Source organism: Physeter macrocephalus, chromosome 9 (genome assembly GCF_002837175.3).
Source record: "Physeter macrocephalus isolate SW-GA chromosome 9, ASM283717v5, whole genome shotgun sequence".
Classification (NCBI taxonomy): domain Eukaryota; kingdom Metazoa; phylum Chordata; class Mammalia; order Artiodactyla; family Physeteridae; genus Physeter; species Physeter macrocephalus.
This window is the reverse complement of record NC_041222.1, coordinates 24,036,329-24,049,318: the sequence shown is the minus strand read 5'-3', so window position 1 is coordinate 24,049,318 and position 12,990 is coordinate 24,036,329. Positions and strand designations below refer to the sequence as shown.

General features: G+C 36.8%; 2 protein-coding genes across 21 annotated transcripts in view; one reads left to right on the top strand and one right to left on the bottom strand.

The window, feature by feature from the left end:
- The window catches only part of ERP44 (endoplasmic reticulum protein 44), a 90,766-nt gene that overhangs the window by 1,772 nt on the left and 76,004 nt on the right, over positions 1-12,990 (bottom strand). For all 4 annotated transcript variants that reach the window (XM_007128409.4, XM_055087069.1, XM_055087070.1 and 1 more), the window contains one exon: positions 918-1,020. In XM_007128409.4, coding sequence (XP_007128471.1) covers positions 918-1,020 — 103 coding nt within the window. The remainder of the gene's footprint in view (positions 1-917; positions 1,021-12,990) is intronic.
- STX17 (syntaxin 17) overlaps positions 1-12,990 on the top strand; it is a 179,791-nt gene that overhangs the window by 98,478 nt on the left and 68,323 nt on the right. The gene's annotated exons all lie outside the window — the stretch shown is intronic.

Sequence of the window (12,990 nt, the reverse complement as noted above, 5' to 3'; positions counted from 1 at the left end):
AGTTTTCCTGCATCTGTAGTTGCTTAATTATCAAAGAAAATCTGACCTCAGATTTCAAGGAAAAAGCATGTCATCAGATTCCTAAAAGGAACTCTTAACTCTGAACTTAATTTGACTCTTAAAGAAAAATTCACTTAGTTTTTATTTTTCCTTTACATGTGGTGGTTCTTTGGACAAAATAGTGGATTGAAGTTCTGGGCATAGGCAGTAAGAGTTTGGGTATATATCATCTTCCCTCTCAGTATAATGGTAATAGACATGATATAAATCAATAATGCATCAAAATGCAAATTTAGGAATATTTAAGCGGAACTTATACAGAAGTTTAGGAAGTTACTTGTAACTGGAGAAAATCCTCAGGTTAAAAAATATATATCTATATATCAAGCAAATATAAAGTTGTGTTGATAAATAGTTGTCAAGCATTCTAAATCTCAAATGGAAAAGCTGCATTAAACTGTAAGTTTTGAGCATTATGAATACTGTAGTGATGAGGGCTCTTAGGATATCAAATCATTATTTATAGTGTGGTCAATCTCTCAGCCACAGAGGAAGGCTTTAACAATTAATGGAATCCACTGATTTCTTCACTAATTACCTGCTTCTAATCCCTACCTCCTACTTCTATATGAAGCCAACTGTATTTAACCCTTTCATAGCCATTTTCCACAAAGGACTTACTCAGACAACCTTCATTTATATGATCAAGAAACTATATTGTAATATTCTTGCAACTTTTCTGAAGGTTTAAAATTTTTAAAGGAACATAATTTTTATATTATCTAGAGTTTGTTCAGAATTTCTTTACAAAGACATTCAGGGGCAGAAACTCAAGCCTATGCAAGAGCTTCAGAGTCTCCTCAGGACTAATTGAAAAAGAAAAAGAGTTCCCACTGAAAAACAAACAAGAGTCCTACCTGTCCTGGGGCTGTATCAGTTGGGTCAGGACCATGGTGGAATTCTCTGTGTAGTTTTCCAGAATGTAAGTCAAATACGAACTGCTTGAGTTTTCCAGGAATTCTACAACCAAAGTAAAATTAAAATTCAGCTTAAACTATTTAAATGGACTTATATCTATTTTACCAACTTCACAACATTAAAAACAATTTTTTTAAAAACTGACCTACAATCCCACCGTACATGTCAAACATTTTGACACAGTTGTAATCATGGTATGTAGATACTCAGTTTTGTTTTCTAATGCTTGCATTTGTTTTATAGACATTTTTCTATGCTTATTGTAACAGATGCATCAGAGTCTATCAAGATGCTGTCCTAAGACTTACTCCCTTACTGTTGGGCATTTATATATTTTCCTTAATATATATAACTGCAAAACTTTATGTTCTGCAAGATTACACTAAAAATAATAGGAGCTTAAGGGAAAAATAGTGTTAGGGACTAACCACTTAAAACTATGTAGCTTTGTAACCAGAGTACTACTAAGAGCCTAGAGCAAAAATATTAGCACCCTTCAGCCTCCTCCAGCATTTGAGCCCTGTGTCAGCCAGGTGACCCTATGTAACCTTAACCTGGAGCTTAGCAGTCCTCTTTTGAGACGTATGTAGGTCCTTGCGAGCATTCACTGCCAGCACAATTTTATCAAAATAATCTAAACCAGGGTGTAGCTTTTTCATGTTTTTCTTAAACAGAGGAGGAAATTTCTTCACAACTTCTTCAACCACACAGGCGGTTTCACTGGCTAGCTTAACACAGTGAAAAGCAAAGCACTTCTCAAGGCCATGAAAGTGGCCTTTTTTTTTTTTTTTTAAATGTCTTCATAGACCACTAAGGCATTGTCTTTATGGTGAAAAAGCTTTCTTTGGTGGCTTCATACTATTCGGAGGAATATAACATGAACCAGCACAACTCACTATATACTTGACATCATTCCCATAATTCCCAATCATTGTAATGAGCAAATGTGCAGTACAGAAACATGCACTGTAGCAAAACAGACCAATATAAAGCTAAGCAGATTTATATATCAGCCGTTTTTTCTTCATAATTATTTCCTTGAGTTGTATCTGATAAAGTAGGAGTAATAAGTTAAAGAATAAGAACTTTAAAGTGTGGGCAAATTATAGGCACAAAACATCGATATTTACTGCTACTTGTCTATCTGTTTGTTCTCTGAAGTCTTGCCAGCACATTTGTCTTTGTTTATTATTAAAATTTGTTTCACTAATTTGATAAGTAAAAGACACCAGCATTTTAATTTCCATCTCTTCAGAACTTAAGCATTTTTTCCATTGTTTTAATTTATATTTCTGCTCACATGAATTGTCTGTCCTCTACTGAGATCAATTAAAATTCATTATATTTTTAAATAGAAACACTTTGTTTTTCATATCCATTACAAGAATTAAAATGCAGGTCCACAAACACTTTAATTCCTTCAATAGAACTGACTTTTTAAATCACTACTTTTTTGAAAGCATACCTGGCTTGTGTTAATATTACCAGTTTCTTTTTTTTATCCTCTCCTGAGGTCCTGCAAGTGCTGTTTCTTCTCTTCAATAACTCCCACTGAGATGTAACAGCCAATAACTTCATTGTACACCCATTTTGGATCCCCACTAGCTCCAATGCAACAGAGGCCAGCAGGCGCCAAATGCACAGTTTACAAATACAAATGACTGTCAGATAGCTGTATTGACAGAATGCCTCTGAAAGGTTCTCTGGTACAGAAGAAATTGCATATGCACTAGAGATAAACATTGAGAGGCTATCAATTTAAATTTAATCTGACATCATCTACTGTCACCCACAGCAAAGTGCCAAAATATATCCACTCAATTCAAAGAACTGCAAAGAATCTATAATGTTTAAGATAAAGCCCCTGCTAATTTGTTATGTTCAAAGATGATCACAACCAATACAGTGTGAATTGCTTCTGCTAGTCGAGCAATAATTTATAATTAGATCTTAATTGTAACAAATTCATAGAGTACACTCAAAACAGATTTTTCCCCAGCTTGAGTTTTTTCCCCTTGTCAACATATGAGAGAATTGTGAGCAAAAAGCAAAGACAAGAGAGATAGGATGAATCTGAACTGATGTGGTAGAAAACAGATTACAAAAGAACTCTTATCTAGCTTGTGGCTAGAAATTATCCATCATTATTAGGTAACAATCAGTGAATCAACAATATATTGTCAAGAAAACAGACAACATGGTTATCTGCTAAAAAAGGAGAATAAATAGACCCTTGCTGTAATAAATTCAATTATATTTTCACACTTTAAGGTATACTTTTTCTAATCAGAACACCTAAGTGTTTCTTTCCCATCCTCCACTTACTTTTTTGTTTACAGTATTTATTTTTAGGTGATGCAAAATTTATACACAGTGAAATGCACAAAACATGTTAAGTGTATCATTTAAACGAGCTTTGACAAATGCATAGGTGTTTTTATTATTTTAAAAAATTTACATAGACTAGAATTCATTTTGGGGGCTTAAGTTGTATGAGTTTTAACATAGGCTTATAGCATCTTGTTACCACCTCCACAAATAGGATACAGAACCAACACCCTTTTTTTTTTAACTCATATCTTCCCCTTCCCCTTAACTCCTGCTGATCTGTTCTCTGTTCCCATAATTTGCCTTTTCCAGAAGTCACGGACATGGAATCATACAGCATATAATCACGAGACTGGCTTCTTTTACTTAACATACTGCATTTGAGATTCATCCATTTTGCTGCATGCATAAAAATGTTCTTTTATTTATTGAATAGAATTCCATTGAGTGGATATACCACAACTAGTTTATCCATTCACCCACTGAAGGACTTTGGGTTCTTCCTAGATTTTGGTGATTGTGAACAATGCTACCACAAACATTTGTGCGCAGGTTTTTGTGTGAACGTAAGTTTATTTCTATAGGAGGAATACTGGATTACATGGGTGGTGTATGTTTGACTTTTTAAGAAACTGACAAATTGTTTTCCAGAGTGGCTGTATCATTTTGCAGTCCCACCAGCAATGTATGAGAGTTCCATTTGCTCCATATCCTCGTGAACACCTGGTATTATCAGTATTTTAATTTAGCCATTCTGAAAGATGTATAATGGGATCTCATCCTGGTTTTAATTTGCATTTCTATAATGAATAATGATGTTGAGAGCACTTTTTAATGTGCTTATTTGTCATTCGTATATCTTCTTTATAGTCTAACAGTATCTTTTGTGGAGCAAAAGTTCTTAACACCATGAAGGCCAGTTTATCAATTGTTTTCTTTTATGGATGGTGTTCTATCTAAGAACTCTTTGTCTAAACACCAGGTCATGAAGAGTTTCTCCTACATTTACTTGTAAGAGTTTTACCTTTCAGTTTTGGTCTGTGATCAATTCTGACTTAATTTCTTTTTTGGTATGAAGGTGTTCAGGTGGTCCAGCACCATTTACTGAAAAGATTATCCTTCTCCACTGAATTGTCTTTGCACCTTTAAAAAAAATCAATTACTATATTTGTGTGTCTATTTCTAGATTCTCTTTTCTGTCCCACAGCTCTAGGTACCTACTTTTTCACTGATATTACACTGCTGTGATTATTTTAGCTTACAGTATATCTTAAAATTGCATATGAGTCTTCCAACTTTGTTTCTTTTTCAATAGTGTTTTTGTTATTCCAGTTTTACCTTGCCATATAAATTTTAGAATCGGCTTGTCTGTATCGACAATAAATCTAGCTGAGATTTTGATTGAGACTGCATTAAATCTATAGGTCAGTTTGGGGAGAACTGATATCTTAACAGTACTGAGTCTTCCAGTCCATGCACACAGTATGTTTCTTCATTTTTTTGGGTCATCTTTGATTTCTTTCATCAGCATTTTGTAGTTTTCAGCATATAGATCCTGTACATATTGTGTTAGACTTACACCTAAATAGTCCTTTAAAAATTTTTTCCTTTGGAGCTATTATAAATGGTACTTCAAAAGTTTAATGGTTTCCAACTGTTCTCTGTTAGTGTATAGAAATAAAAGTGATTTTTAAAAAGTTGACCTTGTATTCTGCTAAAAGCACTTATCAGTTCTAGGAGCTGTTTTGTGAATTCATTGGGAGTTTTTACATACACAATCATGTCATCTACAAAGAAAGATAGTTTCTTTCCAGTCTGAACACCTTTTATTTATTTTCTTGTCTTATTGTACTTGCTGGGACTTCCAGTATGACATTAAATAGAACTAGTGGGCGTGGACATATTTATCAAAAACAAGAAAATACTTAGGAAGAAATTTAGCCAAGGAGGTAAAATATCTGTACACTGAAAACTATAAAACACTGATGAAAAATGACATAAATAAATGGAAAGATACCCTGTGTTCATGAACAGGAAGAATTAATATTGTAAAAATGTCCATACTACCTAAAGCAATCTAGAGATTCAACACAATCCCTATCAAATCCCAATGGTATTTTTCACAGAAATAGAAAAAACAATCCTGAAATTCATATGTAACCACAAAAGACCGTGAATAGCCAAATCAATCTTGAGCAAGAACAACAAAGATGGAAACATCACACTACCTGATTTCAACGTATACTACAAAGCTGTAGTAATCAAAACAATATGGTACTGTTATAAAAACAGACATATAGATCAATGGAACAGAACAGAGAGCCCAGAAGTAAATCCAGACATTCATAGTCAACTGATCTTCCACAAAGTTACCAAGAATACACAATGAGGAAAGGGTAGTTTTAATTTATTTTATTTTTGGCTGTGTTGGGTCTTCGTTGCTGCGCGCAGGCTTTTCTCTGGTTGTGGTGAGTGGGGGCTACTCTTCGTTGCGGTGCGCAAGCTTCTCATTGTGGTGGCTTCTCTTGTTGCGGGGCAAAGGCTCTAGGCACGCAGGCTTCAGTAGCTGTTGCTCACGGGCTCTAGAGCGCAGGCTCAGTAGTTGTGGTACACGGGCTTAGCTGCTCCAACAAGGCATGTGTGATCTTCCCGGACCAGGGCTTGAACCCGTGTCCCCTGCATTGGCAGGTGGATTCTTAACCACTGTGCCACCAGGGAAGCCCAAGAAAGAGTAGTTTTTTAAATAAATGGTGCGGCTTCAGTAGCTGTTGCTCACGGGCTCTAGAGCGCAGGCTCAGTAGTTGTGGTACACGGGCTTAGCTGCTCCAACAAGGCATGTGTGATCTTCCCGGACCAGGGCTTGAACCCGTGTCCCCTGCATTGGCAGGTGGATTCTTAACCACTGTGCCACCAGGGAAGCCCAAGAAAGAGTAGTTTTTTAAATAAATGGTGCTGGGAATCACATGAAGAGGAATAAAACTGGACCCCTACCCAATTTTATTTTGTATATCTCTCTCACACCATATACAAAATCAATTCAAAATGGATTAAGGACTTAAATGTGAGACCTGAAACTGTAAAACTCTTAGAAGAAAACATAGGCATAAAGTTTCTTGACACTGGTCTGGGCAATGACTTTTTGGATATGACCCCAAAAAGCACAGGCAATAAAAGCAAAGATAGACAATGCAATTGTATCAAACAAAAAAGCTTCTGCACAGCAAAGGAAACAACAGAGTGAACAGACAACCTACAGAATGAGAGAAAATATATGCAAATCGTGTACATGGTAAGGGTTTAATATCCAGAAACATAAGGAACTAACACAACTCAATAGCAAGAAAACATAAGCCTAATTTAAAAATGGGCAGAGGACATGAATAGACATTTCTCAAAAGATAATATATGAAAGGCTAATGGGTACATGAAAAGGTATTCAGCATCACTAGGCATCAGGGAAATGCAAATCAAAAACCACAATGATTTGCAAAATGCACAATGATTTTTACAAAACTCACACCTGTTAGAATGGTTATTATTAAAAAGACAAAAGATAATAAGTGTCGGCAAGAATGTGGAGAAGAGAGAGCCCTTGTATGCTGTTCATGGTAATGTAAACTGGTAAGGCCATTATGGCAAACAGTATGGAGGTTCCTCAAAAAATTAAAAATATAACTACCATATGACCCAACAATCCCATTTGCAAACGAAGCAACTGACAAAGGATTAATATCCAAAATTTATAAGCAACTCATGCAGCTCAATAACAAAAAAACAAACAACCCAATCCAAAAATGGGCAGAAGAACTAAATAGACATTTCTCCAAAGATGATATACAGATCGCCAACAAACACATGAAAGAATGCTCAACATCATTAATCATTAGAGAAATGCAAATCAAAACGACAATGAGATATCATCACACACCGGTCAGATTGGCCATCATCAAAAACTCTAGAAATAATAAATGCTGGAGAGGGTGTGGAGAAAAGGGAACCCTCTTGCACTGCTGGTGGGAATGTAAATTGATACAGCCACTATGGAGAACAGTATGGAGGTTCCTTAAAAAACTACAAATAGAACTACCATACGACCCCGCAATCCCACTACTGGGCATATACCCTGAGAAAACCATAATTCAAAAAGAGTCATGTACCAAAATGTTCATTGCAGCTCTATTTACAATAGCAAGGACATGGAAGCAACCTAACTGTCCATCAACAGATGAATGGATAAAGAAGATGTGGCACATATATACAATGGAATATTACTCAGCCATAAAAAGAAATGAAACTGAGTTATTTGTAATGAGGTGGATAGAACTGGAGTCTGTCATACAGAGTGAAGTAAGTCAGAAGGAGAAAAACAAATACCGTATGCTAACACATATATATGGAATCTAAGAAAAAAAAATGTCATGAAGAGATTAGTGGTAGGACAGGAATAAAACACAGACCTACTAGAGCATGGACTTGAGGACATGGGGAGGGGGAAGGGTAAGCTGTGACGAAGTGAGAGAGTGGCAGGGACATATATGCACTACCAAATGTAAATTAGATAGCTATTCCCCCTATTAAATTCTCCAAATAAAAATATTTTAAATTAAAAAAAAAAAAGACAAAAGATAATAAGTGTTGGCAAGAATGTGGAGAAGAGAGAGCCCTTGTATGCTGTTCATGGTAATGTAAACTGGTAAGGCCATTATGGCAAACAGTATGGAGGTTCCTCAAAAAATTAAAACTATAACTACCATATGACCCAACAATCCCATTTCTGTGTATATACCCAAAGGAAATGAAATCAGTATCTTGAGATATCTGCACACTCATGTTCATTTCAGCATTCACAATATCCAAGATAGAGAAATAACCTAGTGACCATCAGTCAATGAATGGATAAGGAAAATATGGGTAAGGTTTATATACACACACACAATGCAATGTTATTCAGCTTTAACAACGAAGGAAATCCTGTCATTTTCGACAACATGGATGAACCTGAATGACATTATGCTAAGTGAAATATGAAAAAACAGAACTCACAGAAGCAGAGGACAGACTGGTGGGCACCAAGGACTGAGTGGGTGGGAGACAGGAAAATGTTGGTCAAAGGATAAAAAGTTTCAGTTATGCAAGATGAGTAAGTTCTGGAGATCTAATATACAGCATGGTGACTATAGTATTAATATTGTATATTTGAAATTTGCTAAGAGAATAGACCTTAATTGTTCTCACCAAAAAAAAGAAAAAAAAACGTAACTACGGGAGGTAATAGATAGGTTAATGAGCTTGACTGTGGTAATTATTTCACAATGTGTACATATATAAAAATATATCTTAAATATATGCAATTTTTGTCAGTTATACCTCAATAAAGCTGGAAAAAAAGGGGGGGGACATATAATTTGGAGTGGAGAGGGAACCAATCTATGTGTGTTGAGCCAATCAGATCCTGGAGGATGTGAACTAAGAGATATAAGGAACACAGATGATTTGATTAGAGTTACAAAGTCATATAGAGTTATAAAATCATATAGAGTTCAAGCTAAGTCCTGTCGTGATAAATCAGAACCACATCCATGAGGCTTCCCTGGTGGCGCAGTAGTTAGGAATCTGCCTGCCAATGCAGGGGACAAGGGTTCGAGCCCTGGTTCAGGAAGATCCCACATGCTGCAGAGCAGCTAGGCCTGTGCGCCACAACTACTGAGCCTGCGCTCTAGAGCCCGCGCACCTAGAGCCGGTGCTCGGAAAGAGGCCACCGCAATGAGAGGCCCGCGCACAGCAATGAAGAGTAGCTCCCGCTCACCACAACTAAAAAGAAAGCCCACACACAGCAATGAAGACCCAACGCAGCCAAAAAGAAAGAAAGGAAAGGAAAGGAAGGAAGGAAAGACAGAAAAAGAAAGAAAGAAACGAGAGGGAGAGAGGGAGGGGGAGAGAGGGAGGGGGAGAGAGAGAAAGAACGAAAGGAAGGAAGGAAGGCAGAAAAAAACACATCCATGCAGAAGTTACAGCACAGCAGCAGAAGAAGCTGCTATCCAGAGAGAAGGATGGAGCACTTGTGTGAAGACGGAAAAATATTTTATTATCTATGCTGTCAAATACAGGAACCACTACCCGCATGTGGCCACTGAGCACCTGAAATGGGTTTAGAGTGCCTGAGAAACTGACTTTTAATTTATATCATTTTAATTAATGTAAACTTAAGTATTCATATAGGGCTAGTAACTATCATATTAGCACAGCACTATGATCATTATTACAAAGGGTGAAAGACAAGAAGCACAATCAGTAAAAGACAACGAAAGCACCAAAAAAAAAAGGGAAAATCATGATGGTGTCACAGAACTCAAGTAAAGTGTTCCACAGCACCCAAAACTACAAGAATGTTAATGAGGATGAGTCAGGTGAAGTCCCATTACTAGCAGTGTTATTTATTTTTTCATGGGAAAAACCTGGATTTCAAACAACAGGGGTTATTTAGACAAATCATGAAACAATCCATTCAAAGGCAAGCTATCTGACCATTAGAAACAACAGAAAAATATTAATGACATGGGAAGATGTTTATAATGTGTGGATAAAAAGAAAATTCATAAAATAGCATAGCTCTAATTTTATAACACGTACATATGTATAGATCTCTTGTGGATTTATGGGTGATTTTTAATTTATTCTTTGGCATTTTATCAACTTTAAGAATTATCCACAAAGAAGATAAAATTTTAATAATCAGAAATAAGGAACAAATGATATACTTAACACATACATACAAAGAGAGTAGACATCTTTGCCTGGTTCCTGATCTTAAGGGGAAAGTATTCAGTCTTTCACCATTAAATATGATATTAGCAGTAGGTTCTTTGTAAATGTCCTTCATCAGATTGAGGAAGTTTCCATATATTCCTAGTTTGTTAAGCATTTTTGTCATGATGGATATTGAATTTTGTCAAATGCTTCTTGCATATGTTGATGTAATCAGTATATGCTGAATTACTCTCATTGATTTTTGAAGGTTGAATGAGCCTTGCACACTTGGGATAAAGCCCACTTGGTTGTGATATATTCTTCTTTCATACATTGCTGGATTCAATTTCCTAATATTGTTTTCTACTTTTTGACTCAACTGATACAATAATGTAGTTTGAACTCATTCAATATATTACAGTGTAAAAACACTGTATCTTGCCATTTAAGTTACTTAATGTCGTTGAGCTTCAGCTTTCTGATATGTAAAATGAGAACAACTGCTTTATTTAACTTAACTGTATCGTTTTTATAGTGTAACAGACTTGGATTTGGATCCAAATATACTATTGCCTATAATAACCATAGCTAGCCTTCTAATAGCACTGGCCATGTATCAGACACTGTTCTAAGAGCTATAGATATATACATTCATTTAATGCTCACAACAACCCTATTAAGTACATGCCATTATTATTCCTATTTTACTGATGAGGAAACAGAGGCATAGAGGTGGTAAGAAATTGCCAAGGGTGATATAGCTAATAGGCAACAGACTTGGATTTAAATCTAAGCAGTCTGGATCTAGAGTCTTGTGCACCTAACCACTATGCTTATATTGCCTCTATAGTGACTCTACTTTAGTAAAGTTTATAAATCTCTCAGAGCTTAACTTCTTTATTGTAAAAGTGGAAATAATACCTATCTTCTAAGCTTGTTATAGATTAACTGAAAACACATACAAAAGTATAAAGTAAGGCTGGTACAGTGCCTGGCTCTGTCAGTGTTTGATGTCTATTTTGCTGGCAGGACCAAATAAGGTAAAATATACTGGAATGGTTTGTAAAATAAAAAGTACTTATAAATACTACATATCAATATCAGTTGTACAATAAGTACATTATATGAAAATAAAAATGGTGTTTAGGGACCTGGACCACTGTGTATATTGCCCAGTGGTTGACAGGAGAGACACATTCAGAGAATCAAAACTATACAGATGAATAGGAGAGGTGGGGAATAGGGCAGATGGGTAGTTGATAAATATTAGGATATATTCCAGATATATACATTCAAAGTAGTCAAACTCTTAATCTTGTAATAAGCAAATGAAACTAAAAGCAAAGCATTGGATGAACATCTACTAATGCCATTAACAAAGCAGTTAGTATAGTAAGAGATAATAAAAACTAAATAAGGTTTGCCTTTTAAAAAGATTTCTCGGGCTTCCCTGGTGGCACAGTGGTTGAGAGTCCGCCTGCCGATGCAGGGGACACGGGTTCGTGCCCTGGTCCGGGAAGAGCCCACATGCCGCGGAGCGGCTGGGCCCGTGAGCCATGGCCGCTGAGCCTGCGCGTCCGGAGCCTGTGCTCCGCAACGGGAGAGGCCACAACAGTGAGAGGCCCGTGTACCGTAAAAAAAAAAATTTCTCATGAACTGGTTTGCAGGGCAGAAGTTGAGACACAGATGTAGAGACAAACGTATGGACACCAAGGGGGGAAAACCGCGGTGGGGTGGTGGTGGTGGTGTGCTGAATTGGGCAATTGGGATTAACATGTAACACTGATGTGTATAAAATTGATGACTAATAAGAGCCTGCTGTATAAAAAATAAATTTAAAAAACAAACTAATATAAAAAAAGATTTCTCGGCACCATTTTTTTTTTAATCAAGAAAAGCTTGATTTGGGTAAAAAAAAAAAAAAAAAAAAGAACCCCCTAGACAATGAAGAACAAAACCAGATTCTCAGGGTTAAAAGGGAACTTAATGGTGACCTGATTTTAAACATTTTTCTTACCTGTCCCTCCTAGTTCTTTACCATTTCATTCAGTTCCTGGTTGGTTCCCTCTAAATTCAACAAGACAGGCTAGTTCATCGTGGCAGACAAGCAAATTGCTGAATTAGGGAGATACCCCACCCCTGTAGTTTCAGTCTCGTCTCAGCTCCTCACCACAACCACCCTCACCTGAGTACTTCAAGGAATTACGATCATAATTCTCAGTGATTTAGTGATTTGGAAGAAATGACCTAGAGCCCAAAGTTGGGGAACTCATTAGCATTAGAGTAGCCTTTTAATTTTCCTAGGAGTGACCTAAGTCTGTCCTGCTGCTTTTTCCCATCACTGGGGCTCCAGTGGCAGCTTACATAAGAACCCTTAAGCAAAGGAACAGATGGTAGGGTATTTGCAGGCCACGGTTTTTTAGAAGGTAAGATTCTCTAGAAAGCCCTTCCACAGTCTTATACCAGACCCCATCATTTATTCTCTTCCCTGGGGACTGGAGAACATTTCCTAGACCTACCCTTATGTGCTCTTGGGCTTCAAAACTTCCCCCATCTCCATATAAAAGTTTTTCCTTTACGTTTGGCAAGAAACCAATCTGGTCAAACTATAGAAGAAAAGTAAGGATTTAGAGATCTGTGCTTTAGTTTCTGGTACTAGCAATACTGTCTCTTCAAACATCATTCACACTTACACTGCTTTTATATATACTGAAAATGTAACTGCTTTGGTATCAAGTGTTAAGAGCTTGGGATTTGGGGGTTCAGTATGCTCTGACATGACTCCTAGCCCTGCCACTAATTAGTTGTGTGGCCTTGCTGGTTACATTACCTCCCTAACGCTCATTTTCTCTGCAATAAGGAAGAGATGAATACAACACTGGTTAGCACCTCGCCCTGCCCCCACCATGCTGCAGTGCCTGCCTCTAGCATGGGAGG